Source organism: Podarcis melisellensis, assembly GCF_964234715.1.
Source record: "Podarcis melisellensis genome assembly, chromosome: 2".
NCBI classification, from domain to species: domain Eukaryota; kingdom Metazoa; phylum Chordata; class Lepidosauria; order Squamata; family Lacertidae; genus Podarcis; species Podarcis melisellensis.
The window spans coordinates 54661505-54681148 of NC_138529.1; the positions used below are offsets into that span (position 1 = coordinate 54661505).

Below are 19644 nucleotides of genomic sequence, written 5' to 3' on the forward strand. Positions count from 1 at the left end.
CATGCCTGTCTTAGATGATGCTTGCACTAGATCAAAGATTCTTCTGCAGGCAGAAAGACTCCTGCTTGAAAAAAGGCATCAATGTATGTACGCCATCATTACTACTATTATTCTTATTTACAGAAAATACAACAAGTGTATCAACATCAAATTGAATATACAGCTTTGCAGAAAACTATAAGGTAGAAAGGGAGGGAGTTGTATAAACTTGCCTCTCTGTTTAGATGTTTTTTCTATTTCATCTTGAAGTTTGTATAGATCACTTTCAAAATCCTGGCTTCCACAAACATCAAAAAGCTTTTCTTCATAACTGGACAGCTGCTCCTCTTTTCTTTTTAGTTCAGCAGTAATATGATTTTTGTTTTGCTCCGCCGAAACAAGTTCTTTGCTGAAATTTAAGTATTGTTATAACTACAAATGAGATAAAATTGCTCTTGTAGTCTCAAATATCATTTACCTTTTAATCTGGCTAAATTTTTGGCTCTTTAGAAATGTCTTTTCCCATGGGCTATTTTCAATTGTGGCCCTCTATCTACAGAAGGCACTTTGCTCCAGTGGAGGTTTCTGTGAAGGGGGAGGGAAGTGAGGTTTTTTTTGGAAATCCCTATTAATTTGCCTGACCTTTGAGATCATCTATCAAGAACCTGCTCCATATTTCCCCCCTCTATTAAAAGTGCAGCAGAGACAACAGACCATCTTATCTGTGGTGGCACCAAGACAATGAATCCTCTACCTAAGGAAATTAGTCCAGTCCTAGCACTAACACTTTCACTGTTTGCCCTTTAGCAGGCAGCTATGGCATCTCTTTTTCACCAAAAACTTATAGTTATGGCCATTTAAAATAGGGGATTGTTCACTGTGAAACCTCTTTTCTTTTTAAAATAGGTATTTTTATATAAAAATGTTTTTGCGTATTTGTTTGCAGATTTAAAAGGGAAGAATAAAATGCTGAAAATAAACAGATTTGTGAACACAGTCACGCATACAAAATGTAAAGGAGGTTCACTAAAATGAACACAGATGTTTTAGTAGCAGTATCTAATAAATAAATACCACATGTAAAAACAAAAAGAAAACTGAGTATCACCCCACTACTGTATCATGATCATGCAAATTTCAGTTTAAGAAAAACTTACGAGAGCTTGGCAAGTTTGTCTCTTGTCTGATTAATTTCTTTAGTTCTAGAGTGAAGCCAATCTTCAAGCTGCCTTTTATTAGGGAAATATCCAAGCAAGGAAATTAACTCTTCGTTGTGCCTGGATTTTATTTTTCTGATTTGCTCCTCTTTATCAGCCTTTTAAGAAATAAAAATGATACCTATCAATAATTTTTTATTTCATTTAAAAGTCCAAAAGTTAATTTCAAAATACTCAATAAGCAAACAAATAATTCTAATTCTGAAAACATTGGGATGGTTCAGACACAATTGTCAAAACAAGGTATTAAAGACCTCAGGCTTGCATGCTCCTCCCTCCCTGCTGAACACTACACTTCCCTCTCTACCTTCAGGTTACCATTGTATGCAATTTTGTCACATCTGGTAAACTATGACTAACCGAAATAATAACAATGTGCCTTCAGAAGTAAATCCTACAGAATTCAACAGGGCTTACTCCCAAGTAAGTGGTGTTAGAATTGTAGCCTAATTCTTACAGGGCCAAGTTATGGTATTCCATCCAACCCAACTGTTATTTTAACACTCAACATATACTTTGTGCTATACTTTTAACACATGTCAGAAAAAAGGCACTACTTTATCTTTCTTCAGCATGTCCATTTGAGTTATTATTGCAGTATTCAAATTCAGCTGTTCCATCTCTTTATCCAGTTTTCGAAGAACACTGTCCAAATTTGCTTTCTCTCTTTGCAGCCCTTGTACTTCTACTTCTAAGGCTTCAACATTGCAATTCTTCTCGGCTTCATACAGTTCATGTTTCTAAACAGAGAAATGAAAGGAGGAAGTTTTTTGTACCAATTAGGGACACATATGCTAACAAATGTCAAAGACAGTCAAAACTAAAATTGTTATTCACTGAACAGAAAGGTGGTACAAGTAATGGATTCAAGATTCTCTAAACAGCAGTTTACCAAACTTTTAGGTTTATTTTTCACTGTTATAGTACACAGAAGTTATTATGTTCTACTAAGTGATACTACGTTGGGCTGCAGGTGGTGGCTCACATGGTTAAATACCCCTTCCTACAAAATGGTTTCCTACACATAGGGGGAAAAAATCCATTCAGGAAGAGGGCTAGGTTAGAACCATTCTCCCTGCAACTTGTGCTTTTCCATGTGAAGGCACTTTTTGTATGAGGAAACTGATGTGGGCCTTCATACACAGTCTGAAGTGAAAGAGTCCAAATAGTAGGCCTGAGTCATGAACACTTGCAGAAGTAGATAGGACATTTGAGGTATGCATCCTACATAAGCTTTGGGCCACCACAAATGACATATGCATCACCCTGCCTGGTAGCACTTCATTCACATCATGCCACATCAAGAAAAGGTAATAAACACGTGTAGGTCACCACTGCTATGTGACATTTGTGGATTTCAGGCAGGCACTGTGCCTCTGTGTGTGTAAGTTCTACCCAGATAGAACCACATCTGCATAGGGCTAAGGACTTCTGGTGATATAATTAGGTATTTGGAAGGAATAGGGGAATGTTGTTGACTGATCAAAGCAGTTTTAGATGTGGTAATTATTACACACACAACTACTTGTTGTCACTTATGTTCCCATAAATTAAATGCTACAAAAATGTAAATCTTACTGCTCTGGTAAGTTCCTGATTCAGTTCTAGGAGTCTATCTGAGGACCCTTCAAGCTGCTGCAATTCATGTTTTAGGTTCTTTGCTTCAAGCTGCTTCTTATTTTGAATGTCTGACTTCAGGTCGCTGGTTCTTTCAAGTCCAGTTTTTTTATCTCTTATTTCATCTATTTGCTTCTGCTTCATTGTTTCCTTCTCACCAAATTCTCTCTGAAAGAATGACATTCATTTACAAAGACTGTTGCTACTTTAATTGGAGTTTGTCCTGTGAAATCAACAGGAACCAAGTGTAAGTAAACAAGCTTAATTCCCCACCTGGCACCTCACATTGTAAAGTCTTACCTAGTTGACCAACTCAATTCATAACAGAGGTAGACTGGGCTGTAATATCAATTTCCATTCCAATATGAGAGAGGAACGCATCTATGTTTCAAGAAGGCCTAACTGGTGTCCGTAACATCTCTCTCCTTTTTTTATAATTTGAAGTATTACTGGGGATTTCCCACTTTCTCCTAAATATACTACACAGATACAACAACATCTTTAGGCTGCTCTTTAGGGCCAAGCCTTCTCAAGACAGCTTCTATTATATACAAACAGAATCACAATATTTAATAAAAACAAAACCACAGCATATCAAAGGCAGCAAAACAGAATTTAATTCTAGTGATTACTACCACTCAATACCTCTCCAAAATAAGGCAAATGGTCAATCTCACTTTTAATCAGTTATAACCATTTAACACAAAAACTACACAAAGGCATACACTACCTGGGAGTTCATACTACTGTACTGTGCTAATCTAAAATTTATTTGGAAACCCCACTATTCCAGTGTTACTAACTTTGAAGTAAATGTGCTTAATTTTGGACCCTGATATTTCTAGAGGTTTAGAGTATGGCTGTATTTTGCTATTTTACATTAACTTAGCTTTTAGGCAATGCAAGAACACAAATATTTACCATTAACTGATTAGCAGCTTCCATGTCTTTGTCCTGTCTCTCTTTCACAAGCCTGTGAAAACTATTATTTTGCCTTTCATTAAAAGGTGGTCTTTCAAATCCTTCCAGTTCCAACTGAGCTGCCAAAGACTGAATTAATGAGTCCCTGGTTTTAATATTCTGTTGGTGACGATCTGCTTGCAATTGAAGACGACCTTCACAAACATATAAACAATGAAGTTTAAACACAGATTTTTAAAAGTTCAAAGTATAAGAATTCACAACTCTATTAATCAGATACAAGAAGCTCCAAAAAGCTCAAATGAGTCTTAAATAGAAATTTCCACTTTGTTAATTGGTGTGTGTGTGGGGGGGAGAGAAATATACAACCACTTAACTTTTAAATCTGTTTTAAATGCATAATTAAATGCTCTGGAAATCTATGTTCTCATGCTTTCAAACAAGCTTCAAAATTATTCTGCATGTGGTCAGCAGATGTGAATAAATTTAGGGCAACAAGGGCTGATTCAGAATCTCCCCTTTGTAGCTTATGTTCAGTGGGTGAATCCAGTATTGCACTCATAGCAAGGGTAGTTCTCCACCCTCTCCACCACAGCCACATGCTCCTCAAATAAAGCCACTTTTAAGAAGAAGGGGCGCCTAGGGAAGCCTTGAGATATGGGGGTCAGAGGGCTGCAGTGTGGACTTGGAGGCATGGCTCAAGAAAAGTCTAGTTTACCACTGAGTAAACTTGCTTTTAGTGCCAATTTAGGACTAAGGCAGTCATGTATGATGTCTACTGTATTATTTCATAAACAGCATGGCTGCTTTTGTATTATGTTCAGAAGCTAGTAAGACTTTTCTGCATAACCTTTATTATTTGTGCTAGTTTAGTACTGTGGGTTTATCTTCCCTCCCATTTACCTTCTCCTACATGACCAGATATAGAATCATTCGGAAGGATTATCAGTCATCTGATTATTCTTTATATATGGAGGGGTCCCCGCTAGTTTTTTCTACATCTAGAAAAACAGCTGGGGGAATTCAATCTGATAGCAAAAGACAGCCCAAGGGGAAAAGGTTAAATGCACCCTTCCTAAGCATGGCATTAAATCTGAAGTACTTGCCTCTCCAGTGCATTTTATAACTAAAAAGCAACTGGACTCTCATTCACAGGTCTCCTGCCTCGTATGCAATTTGATTTTCAGTTTCAGAGGAAAAGGAGGGAGATTTATTTCTTTGGTCTTTTCAGGGAAATAAGAGAGAACTGCTTCTTTGATGTTACAACTACTGTAGATAGGTATACTGAATAATTCCTTGTTCCCTTTTAGTTTGTTCTTCCTTCCCATCAAATTCTATGTATGCTTACTCAGAAATCAGTCCTATTGATTTCAACGAAGCTCACATCAAGTACACATCCATAGATGTGCATTTTAATTCCACAGCTTCTTTCAAAACGTGTTTTAAAAAGGTAAAAGACCAAAATAAAAGGGTTGGTTTTTTTAAATCCACTGTTTTGCATGCATGCTGGTACTTTTTGTGATCTGGTAAGGCTGCTTTAGAAGACCTCAGATTAAGGTATGTTCAGTGATGAATCCCAACTATTATACTTTACTTTAGAAAAATGTTTAGTGAGTTAGACAACTGTTTCAAACAGTTTCAAAGGTATTAAAGACCTACCTTATTTCAAATTTAGGATTAAGGACTTTGAGGAACATGATCAGCAACCTAGTTGCTGCTTATCTTCAAGAATTCTCAAATTTAAGAAATATGTGGTTTTGAAGCCAGATAGTTGTGTTGTGTTCTGATGGCAGAAGAGGGGAGGCAATTGTAAACAAGTCCCCATTTCACCTGCAGTCTCTTCCTACCCTGAAAACCCAGAGGGTTGGGAGACCCTGAGGAACAGGTGGTGGTGTCCGAGTGTTGGGCTGCAAGCGGAGGAGGGAACTGGCAAAAATCATTTCACCTTCTGTTTGTGTAAAAGCAAGTCCGGAGCCAACCCATCAATGCTACCCAGAAATTCCAATGATACAAGATTATGTGTTAACTTTGTATGGTCGCTCTCATAACTTTTCAACACGTGGAAGTGTGTGTAAATGTGTTTTACCACGCCTTGATTAAATGTTGATGGAGTCCGATAAAAGAGTGCTGGGTGCTGGACAGTTGGCCATCCTTGTTGTAACTTTTAGGTACAGTTAGTGGCTGTTGTGATAGCATTCTGGAATGGGTATAATGGATCAAATAGTCACCAATGAAATCTAGTGCATGACCAGAATTTAATATGTTATTCAAGAAGTATACCCATTTCTTATATAGCTCACTGCAAATGCTATTAAATGCTTCAAATATTGAAACAAACAGGCTACTACTGTACCTTGTTCAACCAACAATCCTGATTTTTCTTTGTTGAGTCTTTGATATTCTTTGTTTGCTCTCTCCAATTCTCTCTGGCATTCTGTTAATCTCCTCTCCTTTTCTCTCACAGTTTTTTGGTGGTTTTGGTACATATCTCTAAGATGCTCATCAGTTCCTTGAAAAACCTAACATTACAGTACAGAAAAAAGTAGTTTTTAAAAATACTTTATCATGGTTCAGTGTGTGAGTACAAGGACCAACCTAGACAGGATGCAGACCTGTAATTAGGAGACTTGAAAAAGTAGTAATTTACACAGCTGCTTTTTAATGAAGATTTTTAACCCTTGCCTTAATTAAAATCCCCCTTCTCTGGAATCTGACAATGTAACAAACACCCATGGGCCCTTGAGATCTCCTGGCACCTCAATGCCTTCTTCATCATGAAGTGGTAAGTGTAGCTACCTCCCCCTCTTGAAAAGTACACAGAGTTAAAGGAAAGCTGTAAGTGCTGCCCTTTCCCGCTTCCGTCAGCCCTGTGCACATTTCAAGGCGCAGATTGACAACTGAAACACTGAAGAGAAAGTGGAGCCACCAGGCAGGTAGGCTGGAAAAGGGAACAATATCAAAAACTGGGAAAGGAAAACAGAGTGACCAAGTAATGAGAAAGTGGGGTGCTAGCTGCAGGAGCCAGAAGAGCAGAAACAGTCAGATGGAATAAAGCATGCAAGACACATACACACATTTGATCCAGTAAAACCAGATCATCTCTCTGTCCACTGACTGAACCATAACAAACATGGATCAGGTTTCCAATGCTGCCATTGTACAAAAGCAGGGATTCGAGGCATAGATCCTTTCAAAACTAGTGTCAAATCACAGGTCACCTCTGTGTAGACAGATGCATCCTGTCATTGGTTGGTATTGTTGTTATTCCATGTAAAAAATATGAAGATCCATGAGGAACTGTGCCTTGAATGTGATGCTGACAAGTACGGAATCTCTGGTTTTTACTATGCAATCTGTAAGACAATGCTGTTGTTTTTTGGGAGAAGCCGATGTAAAACCATGCAAATCCAGGAGAATCCGTTTTAATTCTATTAGATCTGACTTTTACCCGGACCTCATGAAAAAGCAAAGGGCGTGTGTGCATGTACACACTTCCACTGTCTGTTTGGAGGGGAAGCAGAAGGGGTTGTGCTCACAGCACTCTCAAAAATCCAATGTTTCTACAGGCCCATAAAGCTTGGTGACCCTTAGCTTCATACTTAGATGAGGTCAGTATTTTCAGTGGCATGAAAAATGACTCTTTACTGTTAACTTTTTTTGGTGATTAGTGCAAAAGAGCTGGAAAAATTGCCCTCACTCTCAGCTGGCTCTGTTTGCCTTTCCTATCATGTAACCAAGTCCAAATGCCAATTTAATGTCATGACATCATCCCATTCACTATACGATACCCTACTGGCTGACAATTCCTGTAATTCCGGGGGTGGGGGTGACTACAATATTTTTTAAAATGTGAGTATTTGCAAAGTGTGGGGGTATTTGTAAAATGAAATAATTCAGACATCCCCCCTGCACTACTTTTGACCTGATAATTAAAACAGGACAACAGTGGACCCAAATCTGATCACTGTGATCTACAAGGTGAATGGGAAGCATGGTAAGAAACATAAATTATTGCTAAAACAAGGTGGCTCACTGATTAAGAAGTATAAAAGCTGCTGTACAAAAATTAATGATTTGCCACTGAGGCAAATTAGATTTTATTGTACAATCCGTAGTCCATTTCAAAGGAGAAAAGACCAGAATGATCAAGCAAACCTTCTCCATCTTTTGTTGCAAATCTTGGTTATCCTTTTCCATCTGTCTTTTCCGACTCTCCAGAGCTTTAACTTCATTGTCAAGTCTCATTACTTTCACAAGATTCTGCTCTATGTCTGCCAAACGATTCTAAGAAGGAAAGAATGCTTAAAATAAACAAACTATGTACCAAGTGTTAGAAATGTTACACATTTCTAATTATATTAAAAGCAGGTACTAAAAATGGAGAATTTAGGATGGTACTGAACAGGAAAGTTGGAATCTTTGAACATAATTACTATCTCATAATGCTATGAAGCGGTGCAGTACTTTCTACTCAGAAATAGTAAGGAGAGGACCTTTTTCCCTGTCCTACTAGCTCAAGAATATTTGTAAGAACAAGGGGATAGAGCAAACATTTATCACTCCAAGGTCAGGAAATAATGGTAATTGTACTTCTACTTCTAAAAGGAACACTATTACATAAAAATCTTAGCTATACAGAGACAATTAATTACCTTCAAAGGTTCAAGTTGATTCTCAATAGATTTGACATTTTCCTTGGATGCAGCCAACTGAGTTTCCCTATCAGACAGCTGATTCTGAATCTCATGTGCCTTTTCTTTATTCTGTTTTAAATACTTCAGTTCTACTTGACACTCTTTAACTCGCTGGCTTTGTTTCAGTCGTACCTGGCGGAGTGTTTCCAAAGCCTTAATGTACCTTTAAAAAAAGAAAGAAATGTATACATTTTAAACCCCAATAGCATTAATATCTTCAAATGATGCAATTAATTGAGTTCTTTAAATGTTAGAATTAAAAGGAATCCAATGTTTTAATTCTATCAGAAAAGCGATAAATGAAAATTAACCTGGTTGCTGAGAAGATCTCATCAAATTTCTGTTTCAGAGCTCTTCCTTCACTTAGGGGCCAGTTGGATTCTTCTTGATGGCAGAAAATGACATTGTTAATCACAGACTTAGAAACGCCCAGGGCACTAATCATCTCTCGGTCAATTTCTGCACACTTGGAGCTTAGACTGACCTTCTCCCCATACCTGTATGAACAAAGAAAGAAAATGTAGAAGTGTAACCATGTACTACAATCCCAAGACTCCGCTAAAAATAAAAGAACAATCCAGAAGCTCAATATTTACCGTATTTTTCGCCCTATAGGGCGCACCGGCCCATAGGGCGCACCTAGGTTTTTTGGGGGGAAATAAAGAAAAAAAATTATTCCCCCCCCCCAGGCACGGGGGAAGCCCAAGCTTCCCCCGACCCCAGAACAGGCTGCTATCTGCAAGCCTAGGGAGCCCGGCGGGAACTCCCGCCAGGCTCCCCAGGCTTGCGGATATCTGCCCGAAGCCCGGGGTGCGAGAAGGGTCGGTGCGCACCGACCCCTCTCGCTCTCCAGGCTTCAGCGAAAGCCTGCATTCACCCCATAGGACACACACACATTTCCCCTTCATTTTTGGAGGGGAAAAAGTGTGTCCTATAGGGCGAAAAACACGGTATTTTCTAAATTCAATACAATCTCAAACCTTTATTTTGGAATATAGAAAAGTTCCAAAAGGTTCAGTACAATAACATCACGCAGCAAAATCTGCATCTAACAATTAAAATACTGTTGTATAACATTAAAAAATCCTCACTGCATGTTGCAGAAACCTGGCTACTATCTCCAGCTTATCCCCATTCTGACTGCCGCTCCCTGCTAACAACCAACTGCTTAAGTTATTTTCCATACTAAAGAGTCAGTTGATGTGGAAGTCTCTCTGGATAAGGCAAACATTACATATTTAATATATGGATAGGGTGGGACATCCTATTGGTGCAACAATAAAATTGCTTGCATATTTACAAAACTAGGCAGGGAACGGTATGGTTTCAAATTGGATGGGGGACCTGGTGCATGTTGAAATTCCTACATTGCAGGGGGTTGGACTAGATGACCCTCAGGGTCTCTTCCAACTCTACGGTTGTACAGTTCTATATTTTGTTGTTGTTTACTTGCCCTTTACCCTAAAGTCACAGGGCAGGTTACAATCCAAAATACATTTTTTCCTGTTTATTTTTCTTTCAAGTCATCATGTTCTCTCCCTTCAAAACAATTTCATAAACACAAAAACTATAAAATCAATTAGATAATCTACTTAATTGCAGAAAGATAAAAAGCAACTGAATGCATTAGTTATAAAAAAAGATTTCCGATACATTTAAAATTAACTGCACTACAAACTTAATAACAGATTACAATTCCTTCACTGCTTTGTAAAAACAGAATGCAGAGCTACCAATTGTCATTGTCTCCATTTAAGTGACATAACTGCAGAGAAATCATGAAGGACCACAACCAATGTATTTAATAAATAATTGAAAGGCTCAATATTTTGTTCTGATATATTAGAAAAGATGAACAGGCAAACACATACAAACATATGCAACAGAAAATATTTACGTCTACCCACTAACTTTGTTCTAGTAATGACTCCTTCAAGAGTTTTAAATTCTGTTTTCTTTCCTTTCTGTGTGCATGCCATGGATCTTTGGACAGCTACAAGCTCTCCATTAACATCACGAAACTGAAGTCGAATTTGAGCTCTGACATCTGTTTCATTGGCGACCTTCAGCAACAAGAAAGTAAATTTAGTAAGTAAGTTCACCTAATTCCAACTCTATGACCCTCATCCCTTGTTCTTTAGTGCGCACACATAAGCTGCCCCAGCTATTTCAATGAAGGGAACAGATCTGAACACAAAAGGGATAAGCATGCTTCTTTGAATTAATGAGACTAACCCTTGCCATGGAAAACCATACCACACAGATCAATACTTCATCCCTATTCACTGAACTGAATGCATATTATTGCAATAGAGCTAAATCCCTCCTGTACATATATTCAACATTCTGGTTAAACATTGATGTAATTATTTGCTAAGTGTCTATGCTGCTCCACAGCAAAGCTCTAAGCAGTTTACAGTAAAATGTTGCTGCCAGCCAGTGTAGTCAATATTGAGCAAGGTGGACCAATGGCGTGACTCACTATAGGGCAGTTTCCTATGTTAACTTCTAGTAGTAGCAACATAATCCCTGCACACCAGAGCTACCCTTGAAAGATGGTTCAAAGGAATATTATAGTGACTGGAACTGAAAGGTCCAGAAGATTCAAGAGAGACAGACATACACCCTCATCTGTTACCCACCATCACAACCAATGCAAGGCCTGGGCAAATAAGAAGTTATTCCTTCACAAGGGGCTAATAGGACAATGTTTTCTCAGGGTGAAATGTAACTGTTAATGGGAATAGTTTGTAGGCCACAAGAATACCATTTCATAATAAAGGAGTTTGCAAAGAACAAAATAGGTAATACATGACAGAATAATTACTCTTAGAGATATATAATCTCAAATGGCTCTATAATCCAGTGACACTTCATCTCAAGGCATGCATAAGAGATATACCATTTGTCACTTTTCCACAAGTGAGAAAATGTTAGCTCAATTATTACTAACAATAAATTTTCCTTTTTTATTGTACACATGTTATGGTGCTTACTGGTCGTTGTGAAATAGAGCTAACAACCTCAACACTTACTTTTGGGTCATGAACAAATGAGTTTCCTTTGGTGCCAGGTGGAAAGTCCCCAGTGCAAATATACTTGAGACATTCTATGATAGTCTAATTAAAATAGAAACAAGTGTCAACAGGATACCAATACTTGCTGCTCTGTTGTTTCCAGGAATAAGAAACAGACATAAATCTAGAGGCAATTCATACTTTACTTTCTCCAGATGTCTTGTGTGTTTAACAGCTCATGCGAGTATTTTATTCATGTGAACAATGTTAATGTCAGGGGACAGGGATGTCTCATGGAACTCTGCATATCAGTTTCCATTAAAAGGGATGCAGAACACACTATATACTGCACCGTTCTGCAAATTCCTTCCTCAAGGTGCCATTGTTTTGACATGAACAGACCTTTCATGCAAGCTGCATGACTAAGCTGGTTTTTATGGTGGTGCTCATATTTTAGTCGGTGGGTAGGACTTGTCATTATTATGCTACTATATTAGCATTTTATAGTTCATTGTTTTAAAGGTTTTAATTGTTTTTAACTGTTGTATTTCATCACTTTTGAGTTACGAAGTCACTTTGAGACTTTTTGTAGATAGTGACTACAAATAGGAAATCTGTTAAACACACAAGACAGACAAGTAAAAAAATATATCAACTTTGTTCCTTGAAAATACTCATGCCCTGCTTATCAGAACTGCCATTTTCCACAGCAATGCCATATATTGTTAAACATACTAAAGCTCATAGATTAGTACTTATATTGCTCAAATTCAGGAGTCATTATAGTTCAGCAGGGTATCTGGGTTATCTGACAGCAAAGGAGCACAGCCATACTGAGGACTAGGCAAATGGATCTGCATTGTCACGCACAATTCACTAAACTGCATCCTCGCTGGACAATCACATTTTTATAACTGAATGCATTGAAGCTGACTAATTACAAACCCCAACCCAGAAGGTACAAAAATGCAGTTTATCTAAAATGAAATTAAACCTACTTGAGTCTTACCGTTTTCCCAGCACCATTTGGTCCCACCAAGATAGTTAAAGGATTAAAGAAAGTGATCACTTGCTTGTCTTTGTCCTCTACTCCAAAGCTCCTCACACCGAGGATGCTCATTTTATCAATCCTGGACATTTTTAATGAAAATTCCTTTTCTATAAACACTACCTTGTATTGTTCATAAACCTGCAAAAAATAAACAGTTTAACTGATAAATCAAATACATCATTTACCTTTCTTCCTAGACAATAATAATAAATTGTAATGAATAATTAAAGAAAGCAGAGCAAATTCCTTTTCTATATCATTATAGGTAGTTAAAATACTGACACGATGCTTTTGTTATGATATATCATCCTTCAGCTAATTTTCATTCCCAGATCAGAAGACCGACTAGATCAGATCTATTGGATCAGATCAGATAGATCAGATTTTGTGAGTAGGAAACCTCAGGCAGGCCTAGGGGGCAAATTTGGCTCTCCATGCCTCTCTATTGGGCCTTCAGATGTACATCAATAGCCTTGCCCTCCACTGTTGTTTTTGCTTGGCTAGATAGAATATGTCATTGAACTCTAAAAATATTTATTGCTTGCCTGGAAGAGGGATTTGTGAGTGGAGTGTAGAATCTAGCCTACTGTATGTAGATAACATTCACTGCCATTGATCCATCCACTTTGACCTCTGACCTTGCCCACTTTCACTGAGGGCTTCAAACCACGAACATTCAGACACACTGACCCATGCTGAAACACAACTTTTTAATTATTATTTGTGGGTTATGGCCTGCTCTCAGTTCACAGCCCAACCCAAGCTGGGTTACACCACCATCACCACACGATCATTTCACTCTCTTTTTAATGCTGTTCCTTCTTTAAAAGAAGCAGGGGGGGCAGAAGAGAGAAGGCATGAGGAATAAATTCAGGAAGAGCGATCAGGGAAAACTCGTCAGTGAAAACAGGTCCTATCTTTCTCACTGGAGGTGGAAGATGGCTTCTGATACTCTTCTGGCAGGATTTACGGGAAGTGAGCCCCTGATCTACCCACTATTAAGAGATAAGGAGGAGGAGGAGGAGGCCTCCTCACCGCCCCCAGTGACTCATCCGCCGCAGCGTGGCCTCCAGCCCCGTTGGGGAGGAAGCCACGGCTTCGAGGAATCTCATTCTAGGAACTCAGGAGGAGGAGCGCCAGGGAACTGCAGCGGCAGGCGGAACCGTAAAGCCGGGAGGGACCCCCAAAGGTCATCCAGCCCAACCCTCTGCAGCGCGGTGGGGGAGGGGGCGCTCCGAGAGTGACTGGACTTTAAGGGGCTAGAAGGAAGGACCCCCGCGGCCACGGGAGAGACAGAAGCCGCCGCGGCTGCTGGGATACTCCTCAGCCCCTCACAGAAGCACCTGAGAGGCGGACGAGCCTCGGTCTCCACCCAAGAAAACGGTTCTCCGCGAAGTGAAAGCGCCGCCTCCGCTTCCCGCCCCAACAGGCCGCCCTCACCTCACGTCCCAGAAGCCACAAGGCTTTCGCGCCAACGGCAGAAAGCACCGCCCGGCCGACGTCATCGGCGTCGCGGGAGGCTCCGCCCCCATCTCCAACATAGAGATAGGAAAGGGTTAGAGGCGCGCGCCGTCGCTGGCTCCTCCTTCCCGCTGAACTGCTCTACCCCACACCCACCTTCTCGCCCGCAACGTAGGAGGGATATTAGATGGCGGCGGTAGTGGCGGCTTCCGCACAGAGCTAGGAAAGTATAGAGAAGGGGGCTGCCGGGAGCTCGTGCAGCGAGAGGGGACTTACGAGGCCCCCCTGCCGCTCTCCCGCCCTGGCTCTGTGGAGAGAAAACCCGCCCACGGTAAAAGCACGCGGAGAGACCCGCTTCCCGGTGCCGCCGGCCAGAGACTTACGTTGCAGCCTGACGACGCGGGCCTCAATTTCCGGTTCTTTTAGCTAATTCTCCGCCCCTCTCCTGGAGGAAGTGAGGAAATAAAATCGGGAGGTTTTGCGCAGTTACAAAGCGGGTCAAGACAAAAATTGACATCTGCCCCTCCCCTCTGGTTTTGTATTTTTAAGCCACGCTCCTTGGAGCGCAGGAAGACCAGTGCAAGGAGCTTTATCGTCGGTCAACTCCTGTTCTGCTTCACATTTCTGTAATAATAATAATAATAATTTATTATTTATACCCCGCCCATCTGGCTGGGCCTCCCCAGCCACTCTGGGCGGCTTCCATAAAAACCAAAAATACAGTAAAATCACACGTTAAAAACTTCCCTGAACAGGGCTGCCTTAAGATGTCTTCTGAATGTCAGGTAGTTGTTTATCGCTATGACATCTGCTGGAACGGCGTTCCACAGGGGGGCGCCACTACCGAAAAGGCCCTCTGCCTGGTTCCCTGTAGCTTTGCTTCTCGCAATGAGGGAACCGCCAGAAGGCCCTCGGCGCTGGACCTCAGCGTCCGGGCAGAATGATGGGGGTGGAGACGCTCCTTCAGGTATACAGTACTGGACCGAGGCCGTTTAGGGCTTTAAAGGTCAGCACCAACACTTTGAATTGTGCTCGGAAACATACTGGGAGCCAATGTAGGTCTTTCAAGACCGGTGTTATATGGTCTCGGCGGCCGCTCCCAGTCACCAGTCTAGCTGCCGCATTCTGGATTAGTTGTAGTTTCCGGGTCACCTTCAGAGGTAGCCCCACGTAGAGTGCATTGCAGTAGTCCAAGCGGGAGATAACCAGAGCATGCACCACTCTGGTGAGACAGTCCACAGGCAGATAGGGTCTCAGCCTACGTACCAGATGGAGCTGGTAAACAGCTGCCCTGGATACAGATTTGACCTGCACCTCCATGGACAGCTGTGAGTCCAAAATGACTCCCAGGCTGCGCACCTGGTCCTTCAGGGGCACAGTTACCCCATTCAGGACCAGGGAATCCTCCACACCTGCCCGCCTCCTGTCCCCCAGAAACAGTACTTCTGTCTTGTCAGGATTCAACCTCAATCTGTTAGCCGCCATCCATCCTCCAACCGCCTCCAGACACTCACACAGGACCTTCACTGCCCTCACTGGTTCTGATTTAAAAGAGAGGTAGAGCTGGGTATCATCTGCATACTTGAGCCTATATTGTTTTTGTTCTTTTGCAATACTAAATGTGCATGTGATCTAGTCCTGCTGAATGCAGAACCCTTACCCTCCAACTCTCATAATTCTACAGGGATAATGGACTGTAAGGGTTTTGGCAGAGAAACTTTTTAAATGTTTAAAACTATTCCTTTGCTAGTCCTGGTGTCATCTTCACACCATACACGGAAGGCTCTCTTACACCACAAACAATTATGGCTTCCCCCAAAGAATTCTTGGAACTGTAGTCTGCTAAGTGTGTTGGGAATTATAGCTCTGAGAGGGGTCTCCAAACAACTCCCAACACCCTCAGCGAAGTAGAGCTCCCATGATTATTTAGAGGAAGCCATGGCAATCAAAGTGGTATAAGATGTTTTACATGAATGGGTGCAATGTTCTCATGGAGTTATTTTTCTTTTGTTACACTCTTAAGATTGAACGTTTGATTTTTCTAGTCAATTTTCCAGCAAATAATGCAACGTTTGATTTTTATAGTCAATTTTCCAGCAAATAATGCAAGGTATCCATACCACAGATGTTCTAAAGCAATGACACTGCAATCCATAGAGACTTGTGTCCAAAAATACAAAAAGTTGCACATATCACTTAGGGTTTCTGTGTGAACACTGTCATATCAAGGGTAGCAGCATAATACAGGAAGGAAATGGCTCTACCCCCAACATCTATGGAACCCTGTCCTATTGAATTGGCCATGTCTCATGTTCACCTGGCAAACAAAAGAAGAAGAAGAAGAAGAGGAAGAAGAGTTTGGATTTGATATCCCGCCTTTCACTCCCCTTCAGGAGTCTCAAAGCGGCTAACATTCTCCTTTCCCTTCCTCCCCCACAACAAACACTCTGTGAGGTGAGTGGGGCTGAGAGACTTCAAAGAAGTGTGACTGGCCCAAGGTCACCCAGCAGCTGCATGTGGAGGAGCGGAGACACGAACCTGGTTCCCCAGATTACGAGACTACCGCTCTTAACCACTACACCACACTGGCTACACCACACTGGCAGAAGAGAGACTATTCTGGAAATTTATTGGACTGTCTTGTTTGTGCAACATATTTTGTTGGTGAATTCTTTTTGCCCCCAAAAGTGCCATATCAATTTGCTGGATTATATTTAGTTAAAGCAAAGCAAGCAGGAATCCAGAATACCCTAGAGAGCAGCATTTTGGCTTTCACGCTTTCTATGTAGCAGCCCAAATGCTACATGTATTGTGTACATAGAAACATTCAGTTCACCCATTTGTCTTTTCTCTGAATGGCATGCACCAGTCAAAATTTACCAGCTCCTGGGAATAATCCAGTGACTCAAACAAAGAAGGCAATTAGTCAGTTAATTCAAACGGGAATTTTATTTTTTATGTCACAATCAGGTATTATGATCAGTCACTAGGGACTGGGCAGTCGCTGAGTGAGCAACAATATATCAGTGTGAGCAGATTCCTCATTTACTTTAATATAATTTCCCCCTGCACATTTTTGTAAATGTATAACTCAATCTACTTTCCAACCACATCCTGAAGAATCGATACTCCATTTTCGCTGACACAGTGAATGCTCATATTCTTAGAAACAATTATTTCATACATCTATGGGGAAATTGATAATAAGTAGACCAGTTATCAAGTCATTTATGGTATACTTATTATTTTTCAACTTTTGGGTAATAGCATTTATATCTACAGAAATGGACACGGTAATGGGGTATGGGCAAAACTGAACTCTGTTTGAATAAAAAGGAAATTCCAGCCCACCTTCAGTATCAATTTAATGCTGGTGCTATGACCCGGGTGGCACTGTGGTCTAAACCACTGAGCCTAGGGCTTGCCGATCGGAAAGCCGGTGGTTTGAATCCCAGCTAGCAGTTCGAAAGCATGTCAAAGTGCAAGTAGATAAATAGGTGCTGTTCCGGCGGGAAGGTAAATGGTGTTTCCATGCGCTACTCTGGTTTAGCCAGAAGCGGCTTAGTCATGCTGGCCACATGACCCAGAAAAACTGTCTGTCTGTCCCTCGGCCAGTAAAGCGAGATGAGCACCGCAACCTTTTTATGCTGCTATTACCTTTATATGCTTCCTTTACTTTTTATGCTGCTATCACTTTCATATGCTTCCTTTACCTTTTTATGCTGCTATTACTACTAAAGAAAATTATTCTTCCAACATTACAAAACATAAGAGGATTGTTCTTCAAGCAAGACAAAATTAAACAAAACACTGGTTTCCAATAACCACCAGCCAGCAAATCAGATTTTTCTGGAGCCATCAGATCACTAAGCTGCCAGCCTTCATTTGCTAAGGCTATGTACATTTTAGCACCTTAAAATGGTGAGGCAATTTCGCTTCCCCTCTGCTGCATTACAAGTCATCTTTGCACCTTGCTCTACACATCAGAGAAGTGGTGGGGATATCTTCACCCAACACATGGGTGTGATCCAGACTAAACACCCCTCCCCCCCACAAAAATTCGTAACAGTATAATCTAAAGTAACAGACAACAGCATTCCATAAAAACACATCTTCCTGGAGATTTTTATATAAGGAATGCTTTTGTTACCATTTCTTTGATGTTAAGCTGTACATCTGAATCTGGCTACTTGTCCATCAAATCTATAACTTTATAGTGAGCAAATGGCCAGATGTTGCAGAAGTCAATTACTAGTTTCCAGTTTCCTGTTCCTTGTTTCCTCAAAAGTTCAAAAGCAATCAGAAAACTTTAAAAATAAGTAATTTTTACATATTCCTGGACTCCAAAGTATGTTTTACTATACTGCATGACCAAGATATTGCCACCTTCGGAATCCGCAACACAGTCAAAAGTATTGTGTATGTCATGTGTGGTGCCCTCTGACAACATAAATTAAGCAGCTCAGGCTGTGCACTTCACAGTAAGCACTGAGCCACACCAAATTATACACCCGCATTTCCAAGAAAGTGCTGCCTAAAAGGTGGCACTGAATCATGTCCAGACCAAAGCTCTCCTGCAGCACAAACCAACATCAAACATGGCATTTCCACAAATCTTAGTCAAAAATATGTAGAACTGGATAAGGAAATGGAGAGCTGTACCCTCACAGAAATGGTTTTGGCTGAAACAAATCATACTCATCCAGAAAGAATTCCTCTATGATGGCTTTGAATTGTATATTGCTCAAAGCTTTCATTAGGTGCAAGACACTGTCATCTGGTTGGCCTCTGTAAGATTAGAGTGCTAAACTAGGTAGGCCTTTGGTCTGATCCAGCAGGAAAACCCTTAACTGTGTTCTTAAGGTATATTGTTACATAAATAGAAATATTCAGGAGGCAATAAAAGAGTGGTATATTTAACATAGTAAATCTTTTTAGGAAATACATGGTGGTTTTGCGTTTTAAATAATTTTTATTTGTTTTGTGGCGGGGAGCAATGTATAACATCATAAACATATAACTAACATATATTTAAGGGATACGGGTGGCGCTGTGGGTTAAACCACAGAGCCTAGGACTTGCTGATCAGAAGATTGGCTGTTCGAATCCCCGCCATGGGGTGAGCTCCCGTTGCTCAGTCCCTGCTCCTGCCAACCTAGCAGCTCAAAAGCACGTCAAAGTGCAAGTAGATAAATAGGTACCGCTCTGGCGGGAAGGTAAACGGCATTTCCGTGTGCTGCTCTGGTTTGCCAGAAACGGCTTAGTCATGCTGGCCACATGACCCGGAAGCTGTCTGCGGACAAACGCCGGCTCCCTCGGCCAATAAAGCGAGATGAGTGCCGCCAACCCCAGAGTCAGTCACGACTGGACCTAATGGTCAGGGGTCCCTTTACCTTTTTAACATATAGTTAAGAGCATTGGTTGAATCTCTGTTGTACGGCAAGACATTTGTTCTTCTTTACTTATGACTAAAATTTTCCCTTTTTGTTTACAATGTCATGTTATACATCATCCAAAGTGCAAGCCTGGAACTTCCTCCCCTCCATTCTGGCATTGCTTTTTGCTAACTACCAGAGGGCAGGGCAGGCCCATGCAAAGGTGGGGGCACCCAGGTACACTTGTCTCAATCCTCTGAAGGCTAACCTGGCCAGGGGCCCTTGCCAGGGTCCTGCTGGACTTACAATGTC

The 19644-nt window shown here is 40.9% G+C and overlaps 1 protein-coding gene across 3 annotated transcripts in view; it reads right to left on the reverse strand.

Annotated features, from left to right (window-relative positions):
- Positions 1–14367, reverse strand: part of RAD50 (RAD50 double strand break repair protein) — a 33805-nt gene extending 19438 nt beyond the window's left edge. Inside the window, exons 1-13 of one of the 3 annotated variants that reach the window (XM_081893074.1) lie at positions 14341–14367; positions 12455–12634; positions 11464–11547; positions 10340–10491; positions 8740–8925; positions 8387–8591; positions 7890–8018; positions 6088–6253; positions 3735–3928; positions 2775–2981; positions 1754–1936; positions 1137–1294; positions 213–388 (exon numbers count right to left, since the gene is read on the reverse strand). In XM_081893074.1, the coding sequence (XP_081749200.1) occupies positions 213–388; positions 1137–1294; positions 1754–1936; positions 2775–2981; positions 3735–3928; positions 6088–6253; positions 7890–8018; positions 8387–8591; positions 8740–8925; positions 10340–10491; positions 11464–11547; positions 12455–12583 (1969 nt within the window). In that variant the 5' untranslated portion in view covers positions 12584–12634; positions 14341–14367. Of the gene's footprint in view, positions 1–212; positions 389–1136; positions 1295–1753; positions 1937–2774; positions 2982–3734; positions 3929–6087; positions 6254–7889; positions 8019–8386; positions 8592–8739; positions 8926–10339; positions 10492–11463; positions 11548–12454; positions 12635–13839; positions 14094–14340 lie in introns of those variants that run through there. The other 2 variants (XM_081893072.1, XM_081893073.1) reach the window with 2 other exon arrangements.
- Between the last annotated feature and the right edge of the window lie 5277 nt (positions 14368–19644).